General features: G+C 49.1%; 3 protein-coding genes across 3 annotated transcripts; all 3 read right to left on the bottom strand.

Annotated features, from left to right (window-relative positions):
- Nucleotides 1–1,843: 1,843 nt before the first annotated feature.
- Nucleotides 1,844–5,054, bottom strand: LOC122391782 (DC-STAMP domain-containing protein 2-like). The gene has a single exon (XM_043386027.1). The coding sequence runs from the start codon at nucleotides 4,904–4,906 to the stop codon at nucleotides 2,210–2,212; it is 2,697 nt and encodes an 898-aa protein (XP_043241962.1). The 5' UTR covers nucleotides 4,907–5,054; the 3' UTR covers nucleotides 1,844–2,209.
- Nucleotides 5,055–8,294: 3,240 nt separating this feature from the next.
- LOC122391797 (facilitated trehalose transporter Tret1-2 homolog) lies at nucleotides 8,295–11,084 on the bottom strand. The gene is made up of 4 exons (XM_043386051.1): nucleotides 10,933–11,084; nucleotides 10,429–10,608; nucleotides 9,735–9,857; nucleotides 8,295–9,446 (listed from the first exon to the last, which is right to left on the bottom strand). The coding sequence occupies exons 1-4, from the start codon at nucleotides 11,068–11,070 to the stop codon at nucleotides 8,685–8,687; spliced, it is 1,203 nt and encodes a 400-aa protein (XP_043241986.1). The 5' UTR covers nucleotides 11,071–11,084; the 3' UTR covers nucleotides 8,295–8,684.
- Nucleotides 11,085–11,303: 219 nt separating this feature from the next.
- LOC122391278 (sugar transporter ERD6-like 6) lies at nucleotides 11,304–16,053 on the bottom strand. Its single transcript, XM_043385071.1, has 4 exons — nucleotides 15,376–16,053; nucleotides 14,007–14,169; nucleotides 13,544–13,737; nucleotides 11,304–11,489 (listed from the first exon to the last, which is right to left on the bottom strand). The coding sequence occupies exons 1-4, from the start codon at nucleotides 15,397–15,399 to the stop codon at nucleotides 11,304–11,306; spliced, it is 567 nt and encodes a 188-aa protein (XP_043241006.1). The 5' UTR covers nucleotides 15,400–16,053.
- Between the last annotated feature and the right edge of the window lie 919 nt (nucleotides 16,054–16,972).

Genomic DNA, 16,972 nt, shown 5'->3' with positions numbered 1-16,972 from the left:
GGTCGGCTGAGGGATGGGGTGGGGTTAGACCGCAGTGGGACGGTCGGCTGAGGGATGGGGTGGGGTTAGACCACAGTGGGACGGTCGGATGAGGGATGGGGTGGGGCTAGACCGCAGTGGGACGGTCGGCTGAGGGATGGGGTGGGGTTAGACCGCAGTGGGACGGTCGGCTGAGGGATGGAGGAGGTGGGGTTAGACCGCAGTGGGACGGTCGGCTGAGGGATGGAGGAGGTGGGGTTAGACCGCAGTGGGTCGGTCAGCTGAGGGATGGGGTGGGGTTAGACCGCAGTGGGACGGTCGGCTGAGGGATGGGGTGGGGTTAGACCGCAGTGGGACGGTCGGCTGAGGGATGGGGGTCCGGGGTTAGACCGCAGTGGGACGGTCGGCGGGGGGATGGGGTGGGGTTAGACCGCAGTGGGACGGTCGGCTGAGGGATGGGGTGGTGTTAAGGCCTGGCTACACTATGCGTTTTCTGCGTGCGTTTTTGCAAGTTTGCGTGTTTTGCGTAATATCGTTCTAGGAAAAAAGTTATAAACAATATAATTTTTACTTTGGTTATATACAAAAGCTAATATAACTCTTATGTAACTAAAATTTAAGGTGAAAAACATCACAAAAACGTAATATCGTTCTTTTTTCTAGAACGATATCACGCAAAACACGCAAACACGCAAAAAACGCACGAAGAAAACGCATAGTGTAGCCAGGCCTTTAGACCGCAGTGGGACGGTCGGCTGAGGGATGGGATGGGGTTAGACCGCAGTGGGACGGTCGGCTGAGGGATGGAGGTCATGGGGGTTAGACTGCAGTGGGACGGTCGGCTGAGGGATGGAGGTGGGGTTAGACCGCAGTGGGACGGTCGGCTGAGGGATGGGGTGGTGTTAGACCGCAGTGAGACGGTCGGCTGAGGAATGGAGGTCCGGGGTTAAACCGCAGTGGGACGGTCGGCTGAGGGATGGGGGTGGGGTTAGACCGCAGTGGGACGGTCGGCTGAGGGATGGGGTGGGGTTAGACCGCAGTGGGACGGTCGGCTGAGGGATGGGGTGGGGTTAGACCGCAGTTGGACGGTCGGCTGAGGGATGGAGGTGGGGTTAGACCGCAGTGGGACGGTCGGCTGAGGGATGGGGTGGGATTAGACCGCAGTGGGACGGCCAGCTGAGGGATGGGGTGGGGTTAGACCGCAGTGGGACGGTCGGCTGAGGGATGGGGTGGGGTTAGACCGCAGTGGGACGGTCGGCTGAGAGATGGGGTGGGGTTAGACCGCAGTGGGACGGTCGGCTGAGGGATGGGGTGGTGTTAGACCGCAGTGGGACGGTCGGCTGAGGGATGGAGGTGGTGGGGTTAGACCGCAGTGTGCGGGTATGTACGGGAAATCCAAGTCTGCTGTTGGAGCTGTGGATTATGTGATGAGTTGAAGGTGTGAGGTAATCTGAATCAAGATGTTGACGTTAGATTGAAAGTGGAAGGATACTTGATGATATTACTGAAACGCCTGATAGATGCGGAACTCTGGGAAACTGGTCCGTTTTTCTGTGTAGTGTACTGGGAACAACGGAGATGTTGGCATTCGGAAGGATGCAGATAGAGAGCTCTGAGCATGCCTATGACTGTGTTGATGGCGCGAAAGAAGGAGTCGTTAAAATGAGTGATGATTATTATTTCGTGAGATATACTCGTATAAGTTTAATGATATGGCATACGAAAAATGTTCGCAGCTAACTGATTAAAGTATGCGTCAGCTCTTTGATGTCCGATTTAATTCAGTGTATTATCTGTTGTAAAAGGGCCGATTCGGCCGGCATTTCGTACTGCCAACAGTGCTGTGTTGTATGAAAGAGATAGCTATTCTTGGTTTCAGTCCCAACTTTATTAGTTGCATGGCGCAATTCATTCTAGTACATACGGCATACCCTTTGAAAATAATTGCTACAGCATGCGCATTCAATCACAGCTAGTTTACAAGAGCCACTCTCCTTAGTAGGACGTTACTCGACAAAGGACATCACAATTCACAATTCACACCACAAGGGACACTGTGGGCTCATTACACGGATTGGACAGCACAGAGACATGACAGCTAATTGAGAGAAACACACGTTTACTGGCGCCACGGGAAAGTATAGCACACGAACCAGCGTGTGTGCTGATGCATTTCACACATTGGAGAAGGCATGGACTTCGTAGAAGCGCGCCACCTACCCCAACCCCATTACACTGCAGTGGAAATCAAGTTAGCGGCCGCCGCGCTCGCTTTGTTCTTTGGAAGCGGCAGGAGTTTGGCCACCTCGTCATCTTCTTCGTCCTCGCCCTCCTCTTCCTCCTCATCGTCGGCGTCATTGAGCTCGTCTGGGTGGAACGTGTCGATCACTTCGTCTGCCTCTTCATCGTCGCTCTCCTCCTCACTCTCCAGCATATCCATAGTCGCTCCGCCGTCCTTGTTTTGATTCTCGACGTCACGCCTCGCTTTGCGTCGGTTTTGCCACCGCTCTTGGTCTGAATCCCAGCCATCAGCTTGGTCAGGATCCTCCTGGTAGTCGTACTCGAGATCCTCGTCTTCCTTTTCATCCTCTTCAAGAGGAGGCAGTCCCAGCTCCTTCATAAGAAGGCGCTCTTCTCGCTTCTTGATGAGTTCCTCGTCAGAGCTGGAGTCGACCTCTTCGCTGATGTCAGAGATGTCTCCGTAGTCAACTGGCTTCAGACAGATAGTGCACCGGTTGTTCATGTCGGAGAAACACTCGTGGCAGTACACACCCTCGCAGCCGTAGTTATCACAGCGACGGAAGGCGCCCTCGTCAGCCTCCGGGTCATAGCTCTCCGAGCAGACGCCGCAGTAGACGCGAACCATGCCGAGGTAGGTGAGCATCACGCGAAGACAAGGGATCGAGATCGCCAGCCGCTCCAGAATCCTCCCCACCACATCCATGTTTGGGTCGACGAGCTGCTTGCGACGGAGGGTTCGCTGCACGAATGATATAAAACCGCCGCGGCGTTTCAGTATGGCGTTGTAAAGCCAGAGCGCCCGCTTTCTGGCACGTTCTGGGTAGTACCACCCGCAGGCGATATGGCGAAGACGCAATGCCAGAGGCTGCGCGAGACCGAACACGAGAACCATGAGGTAGAAGACGATGATCTGGCGGTAGCGGTCGTGGTTCGGCGGCCAGCCGTACGGAACACACTCGGTGGTGTCAATCTCGGGGATGTTACTGGAGAAGGACTGCGGCATGTGGGTGAATGTTGAACGGATAGCGTCCGCCATGAATCCATCGCCTTGTACGACCGCCTTGGCAGGCGTGCGGCGCTTGAAGTTGGTCTTGACGTAGCCGTTGCTCCGGATTGTCTCCATGATGAAGTAGAGCGACGTGTCGACGAACATGAGGTAGCCGATTTGGAACCCGGTGGCGATGAGGTTCACAGCCACGCGAGTCAGCTCACGAATCTCTGTGCGTGTGAGTGCTAGCGACATGGGGTCGATGTACCGACGCATTTCGCGTGTCTTCAGCGGGAGCACGGTGGGCTTCTCCATCTGTTCGCGCTTGTCATCCACGCGTTTGATGAGCACGGACAAGTAGTGGTTGTCGTAGCCGTCGTCGGTGACGTAGCGGTAGCGGTACATGACTGCCTTGGCGAGGATGAGTAGGATGTACACGACGCAGCTCCAGCTAAACGCGTCCATGATGAAGAACACCCAGCCGCCTCTGTCGACCACCTCGTCAAAGATCTCCTTGCGAATCTGCTTCAGGGACTTGGACATGTTTACCTTCATGTCAAAGTCACTGTAGAGCTCCAGTCCGAAGAGGAAGAAGGAGTGATACTTCCCCGAAGCTTGGTACATGTAGCTCCTGGCGTCATCAACACTGCCCTTTCTCGCTCCCCGAGCAGGCTGACACAGATACTCGATGATACGGGCAAACATACAGATTCCCTTGAACCAGTCCACGATACTGCAGAGATGGTAGTTCAGTGCGCCCAGTCCCAGCGTGGCCATGCAGTTGTCGGTGGCGTCGTTGAACGTCTTCTCACATCGCTGCATGGGTCCGCCGTATTTTTCGTCACAGACACCTTCTATGGCTTGCAGCCATGTGAACGCACTCTTGATGGCAACGCCAATGTCCATCATAGCGTTCTTTATTTGGGCAAAGACCTTCATGATCTTCTTGTAGATGCACATCATCTGAGTGGCCATGTTGACGATTGCCTGCACTACGCTCATGACGCCGTTCAAGCCCTGCTTGATGACGTCGCAGATGACGTTGACCAGGACGTTGTAGTAGCACGCCAGTGAGTCGTTGAGCACCTCCGCGTTGAAGATGATCGACTTGCCGGGACCGTTGACGGCCAGAACGAGACAGAAGGATAGCAGCATGGCCCGCCCGCGCCCCGCGAACATGTAGGGGAAGATGAGGATGCCCATCAGTCTGAACTCCTCGCTGAATGCCAGGCCGATGGTAAGGAAGGGGCCGACGCAGAGGCAGAACATGGTGGCCGTGAAGGGATTGTACGTCAGCTGGAACACCATGAAGAAGTAGATGGCGAGCGTGGCCACGGCGCCGCACGCGAAGCCAAACAGCGCCATCACGATCTGGTTGTGCCACGTCCCTTTGACTCGCCACAGCGGGGGATTTTTCCGCTTTTTCCGTTCGGCCTTGCGCTTTTCCGCCTCTTGCTTGGCGAGCTCTTCTTTGATTTCTTCCTCGGTTTGACGGTTCTTGAAGAGGAAGAAGCAGGGACATATTCCTCTTACTAGAAGCTCACGGCATATTCCGCCCCACCACCAAACGACTTCGTCCCATATTGGGTATTTGGGCCTCAACCCTATTCTTTTCCGCCAGCTATTCATTTTGGCCCTCTCTAATCTTATCATGGCAATGTGGGCCACAATAGCCTTTTTCAAAATCTCCCAAAACATCGTGAGGCTTTTTGTTCTGGCTTATTGTATGCAATGATTAAATATGATATAAAATGATTCACTGGTTAGATATTCATTGAAGTAAGTACGGGGCTCTCTGATTATTCTAGGAGTTTGTTTGTTGCTATAACGCCTACAATCGTCTTGTGTGATTGATTGCTTGAAAAGTTATTGCAAGTGATCAAATAGAAATAAGTCACGTGCCAATTTCACGTGAGCTTGACTCTCAGCTGTCAGTAGCGAGGGAAGGATTATTTATTTAAGATAGGGAATAGAGAAGTGATCAATTTAAGGTTAGTGGAACGGCGTTCTTTAAAAATGCAAGCATTTCTTCATTAAAATTGCTTATGCTCTATACCACCAATACAATGTCACCTATTCAAAAGCTGGTGTGCTATCAATGGAGAATCTAAGTTAGTGGCGAGCGAGGTTTTCAACAATATTCATCATTAGGCGTAAATCTAGGTAGGTGGCAAAGTTTGAGACTAGTTTGTTGTTATTCATTATGATGATAAGTTTGGAATGGGTCACTTGAAGTAATTTAATAAATTGATCGTTAGGTACTTAGTTTTCGAATATGTCAAATGTCGTTCATCTAGTATGTTTTACAACGGCATGCAAGCTGTCGGATTTTGATATTTTGAAGTGATAATTTGGTGCTATTCAATTTGTTCACTGAAATTTGAAGTTTGGTTCAAGACAAATGTAAATGACCAAATTTAACAAGTAGTTTATTCATTATAAATTATAATCTTGAATTAATTCGTTAAAAATGTTTTTTCACTCATGTTGACGTTTTTGTCTCACTGTAATCGGGACGAAAATAAGTTTTCGTCTAGGAAAATAAACATCCCCGAACTGGCCAAGGTCAGGACTTTCCATTGCTTGAATATCCTACGAGACTTCGTGTACCTACCGAAATATTTCGGTGTCGAAGTTGTTCACTGTTTTGCTGCTTTAAATATCTGCTCAACTCCACAGTCTACATGGGCTCTCTTAAGTATAAAAGCAATACCAAAGCACTATTCTAGCCTTAAAAACTATTGTTATGAATAGAAAAGTCCTAATAAGATTACAGTGAAAGACTCGACTCTACGTAGTAGAAAGCTTTACATCTGGCCTTGGTGCCTTTATTATTCAATATCGTTATTCTCTCTGTCTGCTCAGTGATATCCGTTGTAATGTTGACAAAGAACACACTGAACATCAGTCTTTGTATGGCAAATGAATGGTGCACCAAACTGAAAGGTAAAGAGGTCTTATCCTGACATGCTGCACAGCAAATTTTAACAAGTAAATGAAACAACAAGAACAAATAAGTAACAAACTATGTTTCCGTTTTTCAAACAAATTTCCAAATTTCTCAATACCAAAAGCTCCGGAAAATCCAACCAATTTTCCATGCAGCGACCATTAATAACACCTTCTATTCTAATTGCTCCTCACCTGCGCCCATAGCCGCTCACGTGGACCCTTGACCTCGACCGCCATCGCTGACCTGTGACCTCTGAGGCTGCCACTCTGACCTTTGACCTTTGAGGTGGCCGCGCTGACCTTTGACCACTGAGGTCGCCGCTCTGACCCTGCTCAGCCCGGAGCGCCACAGTACTACTCGGGTTACACACACGATACCGTCGACCGGTCGCGTCTGTGTCACAGCATCATGGCGCCTGGCCAAGCTCCGCTACCCTTTGGCCGGTCACGTGCTACTGAGCTGGGGGTTCGCTGTTGACACAGCTCGCTGGTTCAAGAGCCGTGATTCGTCCTAATTTTGTCGCTTATCTCAACCGTGTCGTGAATTAATAACAAACGGCAGCGCCTGTCCGGTGCACTGTTTTTGCGCCTCGATTGGATGGAAGAATGCATGCCAGGAGAGGTCATTCAATGTCGCGGGGCGTTATATAAAAAAGTCTTGAACAATGGGTGCGTCAGGTTTAGTTCAGACCTGTTGCAAGGGAAATGTACTTATTTGTGCGGCGAAAGAGATTCGATTCTTTTTATGATGCAATGTCTGTAGTGTCACTGAACCGGAAACATTCTGACCTCAGTGGCTCGTGGACCCGTATCAGTCGAGTCCAGACCGATGGCTCATGGAAAGTTTCCGCTGCATCTGCTATTGCAGCGGCCTGCGCTCCTGATTCCGGGACAGTACTCTGTTTATTCCACATATTTACGCCATGACTTTTAGCATCAGGTTTTAGTGCTCTCAGCATGCCGTGCTGGGCTGAAGGAAACTGTTTGCATGTTCTCTGTGAGAGGCGCTCGCTTCTAACATGACATGTATGTAACAGCGCAAGGAATTTCGTTTTAATCATAGGATTTTGTCAACATTGCAGTGAGAGCTTGAGCTGATGTTACATTGGAAAGCTCATTGAAGTTGAATGTTCCTGATTTTGTTGAGATACACCGTCAGAATAAAGTGCATTTCTCGTAAGGGAAATGAGTCTAGCTGGTTCGTAACAGGCAGTGGCCACTTGTTCATTTTGCGGCTGAAGTAGGTAGTTATTTATTGGCTCAGATTTGACCTCAAAATTTTCCAACTACTTTAAACGTACGATGGTTATTTCAGCAGTTGTTATTAATAACCTGTCAAACTATTGTCTATGAAATGATGCTAAGCATTCAAAAGAAAATTGTTCCTCTCATACTTGCTTTGAATATACATCGTTGTATATGACGCTATGTTGTATATGCAAAAAAAGTTGCCATTCCCCGTTGCCAAACAAGGTGAAGTAACAATTTTGTAGTTGTTTCTTTTTGTAAGAAAAGTAATGAATTTCACAGCAATAAGTTATACAACACATCAATCGATTCGTTTTGCTAAAGCGAACCTATCTTAGTTTGTACCGTCCGTTCATGTATCAAAACTTCGTTTTTGGATAAGCGTTGATGAAAAGACCTACTTCATACATAAAAACGTTTTTTTTTTTGCACTGCAAACAGGAAAGTTTAAAATTTCCTGTGTGCTTCCCTTTCTCTACGTTACATACCTATCGATTTCAAACATAATGCAATCTTACATATTGCCAAATTATCAGGGTATTCAGATTTGTTTTTCAATTGAAAAACAATTCTAATGAAGTGTTTTGACTATTGACAACAAACCTTTGGTTACTTTTTTGTTCATCGTCTATCATTTTTCTTTGTTTCTACATAGATCTAGGTAATTGTTCACATGCATTCAGGGCTAATACATATTTCTATTAGGACGAGTCAGATTTTACCATTTACCTGGATCTGCTCACTCCTTCAGCTGTCTCTACTCTCGGGTATATGATTTATGCTGTTGATTAAACCCTGTCTACATGCTGGGACACACCCTGGCTGATGAAACCGCGGCCCCTGCCCTTTACCTTCGTGCCTCCGCGGCTCACAAGAACAGTCTCGGTAATCTTCCGTTCATTTTGTATTTCGAGTCGTGCATTATTGGAATGAAATGACGCAGTTTGCCTCAACAGATCACATTGCATTTATTTGTCACACGCGCCGCGACTCCATGGACAATAATACAAGTTTAAGCTCACCTTGTACGTACGCATGTATGTACACATGACGATGCAGCTGCGTCACTCCTCGTCTCATTACGGCTACTTATTTGCGATTTATTCTCTGTTTTCCGCATATCAATGCGGGGATGCTCCGACGCTATATAAATCTGCTTCCGTTTGATCCCAAACAGAGGTCACACATACTCTCTGGGATCCAGGAACGATATTTACAAAGTTGTATAAGGTAGTCACTTGGCAATACATCATGCAACGCAGCTTGTCAAACTCAATTACACGTGATCGCTCTCCTCCACCGTCGCAGCTGGCTGCTCATGTGGTGTATCGTCCTCCAGCGGTATTTGACTGAAGCTCATTTCTTTATCTGTCGGTGTTTCCAAAGTCGTCGTTGATGCCTTTCGCTGACTGTTACAGTCGCTGCTGTAGCATTCGGACTCGGACCGGTCGCTAGTTTTCCGTCGTCTAAGTCCTTGCTCAGTATCTTCATAAGCTGCGTTTAGCGTGCCTTTGTGTTGCTTCTCGTCTGCCTTCGGGTTCTCATTGTTGCCGCTGTGGCTATCATTCGTCGTGTTCACGTTACTTGGTGTCTTCATTCCGTTCCTTAGGCCACCCAAGCTGTCACCTGTGATTATCTCTATGCTTGGCACTTCCTGCTCTCTCTGTTCAATCGCCTTTTCAGCTTCCATCTTCTTTTTGCTGCTGAAATGTCGCACCTGAACCTCCTCCAGACTCAAACCTCTGGTCTCGGGCAGGCAGAAGTACGCAAACGTCACCTGCAGCACGTTCACAGCGGCCAGCACGGCGAAGAGCCCCGCCGATCCCACCGCGGAGGTCAACACGGGGAAGAGGTGGATGAAGACGGCGCTGAGCGCCCCCATGTAGAGGGACACGGCGCTGCCGACCATCTGACGAACCCTCGTGGGCAGCAGCTCGCCAAGGAAGAGGTGCGAGAGCTGCGAGATGCCTCCGTTACTGGCGGCATTGGCCACCACGATACCGACCACCACCAGCCACTGCTGGGAGCCCAGAGTGTCCTGCCGGAGGGCAGAGAAACGACAGTCAACGCGAGCAGAACGCTGAGCCGGGAAGGCGTCCATGCTGCATGCTGCATTTTGACGTAGCTGGGCCTTCGCTTTCGATGTTTTGTTATAGGAATAATAAACAATACACATCGGTAATGTGCGGAACTGATTTTCTGATAGGGCGAAAAAATTGACAGTAGACATGCTGTGTATGTTTCAAGCATGGGTATCAACACTGAGTAATTAAGTACGTTTGTCACAACGAGTCTGATTTAGCCTTTATTGGAGAACATGTCTTACCTCGAATTGGAAAAATGCGGCTACCACTAGCTGTGCAGAACAGGTGAGCACGGCTGCGCCAATTAGGATCGTCTTTCTACCGAACAGCTGCAGGAGATAGCCGGAACCGGCTATTGCCGCCATCTGAAGGCGACGGAGGAACATCAGCGTGTGAGAGCTGTAACTGGGTGTTCTACAGGGGGACAGCTGCATGAGATGGCCACAATCATAAGCCTTAGAAGAAGGAGAAGAAAAAAGACACGTGTGCCCTCAAACCCGCGTCTCGATGGAGCCGGACGCGCCCTGGAGGGAGAGATTATGCCCCCGTCTACCTTGACACTGGTAAAGCGGCAGTCGAAAGCTTTCAACAAGACGGATATTTGGAGCACCATTTTTTGCCAATGTATTTCACAAGTAACGTCAACGGCCAAGGTTAGGTGAAGGGTGAAAACTTTGATGCGCTGGTCATACCTCATCATCGGAAACGACTTCTCATGAGTCATGAATAGTGCAATATTTTATGCTGACGATCTTGACCAATTCCGGCGACATGTTTTCCGAGCGTGAAAACAGGATTTCTATGACTATCCTTGACTGCAGATTGATCAAGATTTGATGTAAATCAGGAGCTACACATTCCGTAACGTAACGATAGCTGCACGTAACTATGTGCGTAAGTCGAGGAGCTGCTGTTTCGGTTGGAGTTGGCTCCCACCTGGAGTGCGGCCAGGATCTGTGTGCAGTTGATTGGTGACAGCGACTGGACGGCCTGCTGGAACACGCTCTGCGCGAACTGCGTGAGCACCACGCCGCCGCAGAAGGTCTCGAACGTAAACTGGATGAACATCAGCAGGCAGGGCTTGCCCACGTCCCAGTCGGTGAAGATGAGGTGGATCTGCGGGTAAGGGTGGAGGTTAGAGCGGGGAAACTGGAAGGGGGGAGGGGCGGAGAGTGTTCTCCCAGGCTATGCTGGTAAAAACTTGTAGGTAGTTGTATAGAAGCCCAACTTATAAAATTTTGTCACATGGAGAATCAAGACTTTGGAAACAACTGCAATGCTTCGGTGTTCTGACAACACCCCTGGAGGTTTCATAACGCTCGATAACGCAGTTATCAGCTATAATCAAATCCAAGTGCGGTCATCATTGCCAGAGGACAAGTGGTATTTGGTGAGAATCAAGACGTCAAGTCTCGTCACGTTCTTTGGTTGCGTTCTGACCTGTCTGGCGATGTTGAGGTTGTGCCGGCCCTGCAGCGACTGACGGATCTCCTTCAGCTCGTTACCGATGTCCGTTGTTCGCCCTCGGTAAAACACTATCGACTTTCGCACCTCCTCGTCAGCGAAACCTCGGTTCATGAGCCACCTGGTAGAGAGTTTAAGAGCGTAGGTTAGACACTTGCCTCAACTTTTCCGACTTTAATTTTTTCATCGGGGAGGGTCGATAAAGAGCAAGAATAAAAGAAGGACTTGACGTACTTGGCTCACTTGAACTCTACGAAAGCAACTGGATCTATCCTGTTCAATGGTCCTAGCTACTAGAGCAGAAGCACCACTGACTTACAACCGCAGTCCTGTCCATGACGCCGTTCTCACCTGGGTGAGTTGGGCAGCAGCAGCGTGCCGACGACCTGCACCACGGACGGCACGATGCCGCAGACGATGACCGCGTACCGCCACGGTATCAGGGCGCTCAGGGAGAAACTAAGCAGCAGTCCGAGGCCGAGCGCCACCCCCGGCAGGTAGCAGAGCACAGGACGGTACCGGCTCGTCGTCACCTGTAGGGTGATGCATTATAGGTAGCTCAAAGGCGGTTTATAGCTTATCAAGTTTGCGGGTGGTTAATTGGTTGATTGTTTTTACACACGCCGACAACGCTCACGTTGGTGTGATATTTGCAGATTGGGGCCAAGCAAGTGCTTAAGAAGTCATTTGGTGGCGGAAAGATTGGAACACATGAAGCTCAACGGCAGAGCTCAATGATCTGTATCCCTCCCAATCCTTTCACCTCCTCTACTCCCCGCGAAGAAACCTCCTCCGCCACACCGCACACTGGTCGGAAACGCTCCAGCGAGAGGCCAGCGGCCTTTCCGCAAAAGTTTTTTGCTTGTTATTCCACAACTAGTGAAGCAAACTTCATAAAACTTTGCATACCTTCTCTGTCATATGTAAGCTATCATTTGGATGTCAAGCACTAAATATATGACGTGAATCTGTTAAGTTATGACGTCATAATTGAGTATAATACAGGATCTAGCACCACTTTAAGTGAACAAGGGAAATTGGAAGCTGCTATTCGGGCACCAGGAATGGTTTCATGCACTCCTTGCAGGGTCCGGTGCTTCACTTTAGCATTGTTGACTTTGCGTGACGTCATTTATGACGTCACTAAGGCCATATAAGTTTTTCGTCAATAACTCCTGATCAGATGGAGCTAGAGAGTCGGGAAAGCCACCATTGGACTCGGGAAGACCTGCCGAATCGAGTGATATGCGATATGTCCTCCTTCAACCATTTTCGTGACCTGAGGGGCTCCGACCTGACCTTGACCCGAGGTTAACGCCTTCAGTTGACTTCACCCGAACACCAAGTATAGCATTCGACGCTCCTGAGCTAGACAAGCACGGTGATGCCAAAATCGCGGCAGTGCGACCATTTTTGGCAAAGTAATTAACCAAAAACCGAGCCCGTGCCTTGTGGCACTTACCTGACCTAAGAGGTCACTGGCTGACCTAAGACCTTAAATCGGGTAGTACTTGCTGTGTCTTATAACGGCACACAAGCTCGTTTTTTCCGCGAGGCTCTAGCTCAATTAGAGGCAAAACGGCGAGGGAGTTGTATCAACCCTCCCCGGTCAATATAGAAAACCAATCGGTCCGGCCAGGGCTTAATACCGGAATTGTGATCTAATGTAAAAAGACGGCCCAAGGTAACCTGACGCCAGTGACAGGTGTCCTATATTCGCAGCGTCTTATATTCACGAAGGTCTCAATTTCCACTTTCTTCAGCCGAGTGATGGTTACTAATAGCAAGGCTCTCTAAATGCAAGCCGTAATCGCCACGCAATATGTGGAAGGCTTTTGATGTCAATACATACATAAATGCAATAATAAAACCATATTGTATGCGCTTTCCACAAAATTCATAAACTCAAGCGCGTCTGTTTTTAATGACCAGTCAACTACGCATGGATGCGTGCAGGCCACACAGGTCAGCGTAAGCCGGGCGCGGCGGCCGAGCCGAAACTGGGGCGGGGCGGGCGGTAGTTGGGTAGGAATAGCGGCTCCTGCAAATTTTGCGCAAATATGCGCAGTTAGCTTTTATGTTGCCCTGGTGTAAATTTAAATCCTGTTTCATCTCACAAAAAATCAGAGTGGGACTAGATGGGACTACCTGTTGTTTCCTTACCTAAACTTTGCAGTTATATTCCAGAATCACTCTAGGAGAGCCCTCATAAAAAAGCTACAGTAGATCTTAGTTGGGAAAAAAGTATACCAAAAAATTTGCACTGACCAGTCGGCAACTTCATAACAAACATTTTGATGCATAATATGTGGGATTTCAATTTGGTGTCTATCAGCAATAAGACTCTGAATATCCGGCTCAAGAAACCTCTTGCTCCGCGTCAGTTTCCGAGTTCTGGGATACCCCATCTTCGGGGGCTGATTACAGTTATTTTTGGTCACCCGAATTAGTTTTTTTGGCCTAATTATAATAATTTGATCAATTTCAAATCGATCTATATGAAAAATAATCCGAAACTCCGGAATCGCCCGTGGCCTCTCGTGAGGGCGTTTCCGACCAGTGTGCACCGTGTCGAGCCTGTCCCTACCTCTGCGATGTACAGCCTTCCAGTGAGGCCCGTGAGGCCCACCACGGAACCAGCCAGCACCGAACCGGCGAGCACCGTGCCCCGGCCGCTCGTGAGGGTCATCAGAGGCCAGGCGAGCAGGTTGATGGGCGTGCCGAGCTGGATGACCCGCAGCACGCCCAGGCGGTCGGTCAGCTGGGCGGAGAGCAGGCACGCTGGGGGTGTGGACGGAAACGGGGACGATTTCGGTTAGACGGGTTTATTCTTAGTTGAGCTGTGATTGGGGATACCAAGCTTGAGCTTGCTTGTCTAATAAAAAAAGGAAACTTGAAAATAGGACTTGACATAACAGTTGAGATGACTACTCAAGCTACGAATTGACTGAGTTCACTTCCTTTTTCTTACAAAGCTAGTCCTATCCGTCCGTGCTGAGGCTCGAACCCTCGCCTTTTGCGCCGAGCATCAGCTGTCTGCCGTCACTCACCGGCCATGCGTCCGAAGTTTGATGCGGCGGCGATCATGACTGCATCTCCGATAGTGAGTCGGGCCCTCTCAGCCAGCTGCGACTCGGCCAGTAGCAGGCCGCCGAAACTCAACGTCGTGCCGTAGATGAACGGTGTCATCGACATCACCACCGCGGCCGCCACCTGCGGCGAAACGGAGAGGGGCGTCAGGCGAAAAGAACGGCCAGTGGTGGCCATTTCTGCATATTTTCATTGATTTTTCCTTGTTTAGCAATGATCGCAGGCACAGTGCTGTTTTGTTATCAGGTCCTTATTGTGGTCTCCAGTAGAGATGTCAATCAGATACCTACTTTTTGGTATACCGATACCAAACCGATACCAACTTGGCATTTGGTATTTTAAGGCTAGTGTATTTTGGTATTTTGTTGGTATTTTGAATCGTCGCTGATGCAAAAGAGGCAGTGGGTTTGGTAAAAAATTGGTATTTACCTGATTTTCCCGAGTTGGTTTGGTTTCGGTATTTCCCCGTGGTTATTGTTGGTATTTGGTTTGGTATCGGTATCACGATTTTCCGTAACTGATATCACTAGTCTTCAGGTCTTATATAAAAAGAGACAAGGATAACTTCTTGTCCTTTTTAAATGTTTTGAACGTTTCGGTATTTATAAGTTTGTGGGTGGGGGTGGAATGGGGAGAGGTCGATCTTATCCCTAAATCACTAATATCAGTTTCCCAATCACTACACTCTAAACATAAGCTGATGTGCTGCCATTCTCCAAGTGCATGTGTACCCAGGAATTTAGAGCGTGCAGTTATGGGTCAGTGGCACACAGCAGCATCTGACTTTGTGCCTGTGGCAGAACTGACGCGATCCTGCCGGCAAAAACTGCCGGCAAAAACTGCTCCTGTCGCCTCTGCCAAGACGGTCGCCCAACGGCGCTGGCAAGGAGCGGAAGCATTTGCATCACCCTCTCAGTGCCTCGATTTTCTACTCGTCGACCGGTGGCAGCTTCAATGCGTGTACCTACCTCCTTCATTACGTTTGAGTTTAATTTAGGAATACGTGAGAAAAATAAAGACCTCGCTAGATCATGATACTGATAAATGGTGGCTGTTAATCATGGGCGCTAGAGTAACCCATAGCACAATCTGCAAAAGGGTCGTTTTTGGCAATTAACTTCCGTTTAAGCTTCTTTTGTTGTTTCAGCTTTGTCTCTTTTAGGATGGAACATTTAAGTCGCGGAATGGCCAACTGGGTCAAGCTAGAATGCGCAATCTTAAGTTTTTAGCACGAGTATGGAAACGTGATGCCTAATGCAGACGTTCATTTGTACAAACAGCTTTCAATTTATCGTGCAATCAAACACTTTACAAGTATCGGCACCTCACCTGTCCCAGCAGGGCTCGACTCATGGCTGGACCCCTGTGTCTTCTTCAGTTGGAGCTGCTACCACCGTATCGCCAGCTTCGTCTGCTGAACCTCGTGGAAGATCGGGTGGCTGGCTATTTCCTTTATGCTGCACTAGTCAGATCGTGATTTTGTCAGTCCGACTTGAACTGAAGGCGTTGGAGGACTTCCGGTGTCTTGTTCGTTCCACTGGGCTGAGGAGTTGTCTCCCCAGTCACAGGGGCGGAGTGATTTCAAAACTGGCTCGTCTCTGTTGACTGAAGGTTTATCTGAGCTCGGAAATGCGTTCTTGTTGAGTTCAAACTGGCTCCAAGCCTGAGATTTTTCTTAGTTGTTGGGTCGAGAATCTGTCTCACTTGATTCAAGGCGACTCGAAGCTGAGGCTGAGCGGCCGGGGTGGGCTCGACTCACGGGGCTGATATGCACCTCCGTCTGTCTGATGCCTCAGCTGAGTCCGGGTTTTTTGAAGACTGCTGAGGCTGTCTCACGGTTATAATTATGTCTCAGCTGAGTCTGTTCCGTCGGATTCCTGACGCCTCGGCCGATATCTCGAGGTCTGCTGACCTCCCGTGGTGCTGCGGGTGTCCGTTTGAGTGACACCGAACCGTCTTATCGTCGCCTGTGCTCCTGATGTGGCGGCCCTTTCGGACCAGCAGTGGCTCGCGACTGCCTCCGGCCGCACCCCGCCGCCCCCTTTACGAGACGCCGACGGCTTCAGAATCGACCAACGGGAGCGAACGCCCCCGCCCCCCCCCCCCTGCCTCCCTGTCCCCTCCGTCACACCGCTGCTCCCTCTCCCTCCTTGTGTGCTTTGTTCGACAGAGCTGCTAGCCTCTGTCGGGTGAAAAACACGGGACTTGTTATCCCTGGCCAGGAAAAACGGAAGCCCAGGTTTTTTTGCCCCCTCCCTGACGAATATTTGCGATACTTCCCGAAAGTTTAGAGGCAGGAGTGCAAAACTTTCGATATTTTTTCCCTAATCAATTTGCCTTCTGCTTGGGAAAAATATTGGACCCAGTCCCCCGATGATGTCACGGAGTCGAGATTTCTAGACCCTTGCCAGCCAAATTTCGACGTCACAAACATAATCTTCAAACAGCTGCCAAAATAAAGTTTTAGAGATTGTCAAATTAGGTGCGAACATAGCTCTGTAGCATCTGATTTGTAAAAAAACTTCAAAATAATTTTGGTGACCTGAGGTAAGCTCAACAGGTCAAGTCAATATCTTAAACTCAAATACTGTCACCGACTGGGCGTTTTATTCCACATCAAAACCGGGATATCTGTGATAAAGATAATCGTGGTCTATCAGTTCTAAAAGTTTCAGCTCTACATCAGGTCAGGTCAGGTCAGGAGACCCAAAAAGAGGTATCAATGTGCCTACTGCCTAAGTTTGCATGAAGTCCTGACACCCATGCTAGCGCCTAATCCGTAAAAGAAATGAAAAAGTAGAAAATCTGAAATTAAACATGCTGCACACCATGATACGAATTCAACGGTACCCATTGTTCTGCTCTCAGATCAACAGATGACCTCAGAGGTCAACCCCTATCCTGGCTTTCAGTTTTTTTTTTCGCA

This window comes from Amphibalanus amphitrite, unplaced genomic scaffold (genome assembly GCF_019059575.1).
Source record: "Amphibalanus amphitrite isolate SeventyFive unplaced genomic scaffold, NRLGWU_Aamphi_draft 000022F_arrow, whole genome shotgun sequence".
Taxonomy (NCBI): domain Eukaryota; kingdom Metazoa; phylum Arthropoda; class Thecostraca; order Balanomorpha; family Balanidae; genus Amphibalanus; species Amphibalanus amphitrite.
Note: the sequence above shows the minus strand (reverse complement) of the source record. Positions and strands in the feature narration are given on the sequence as shown.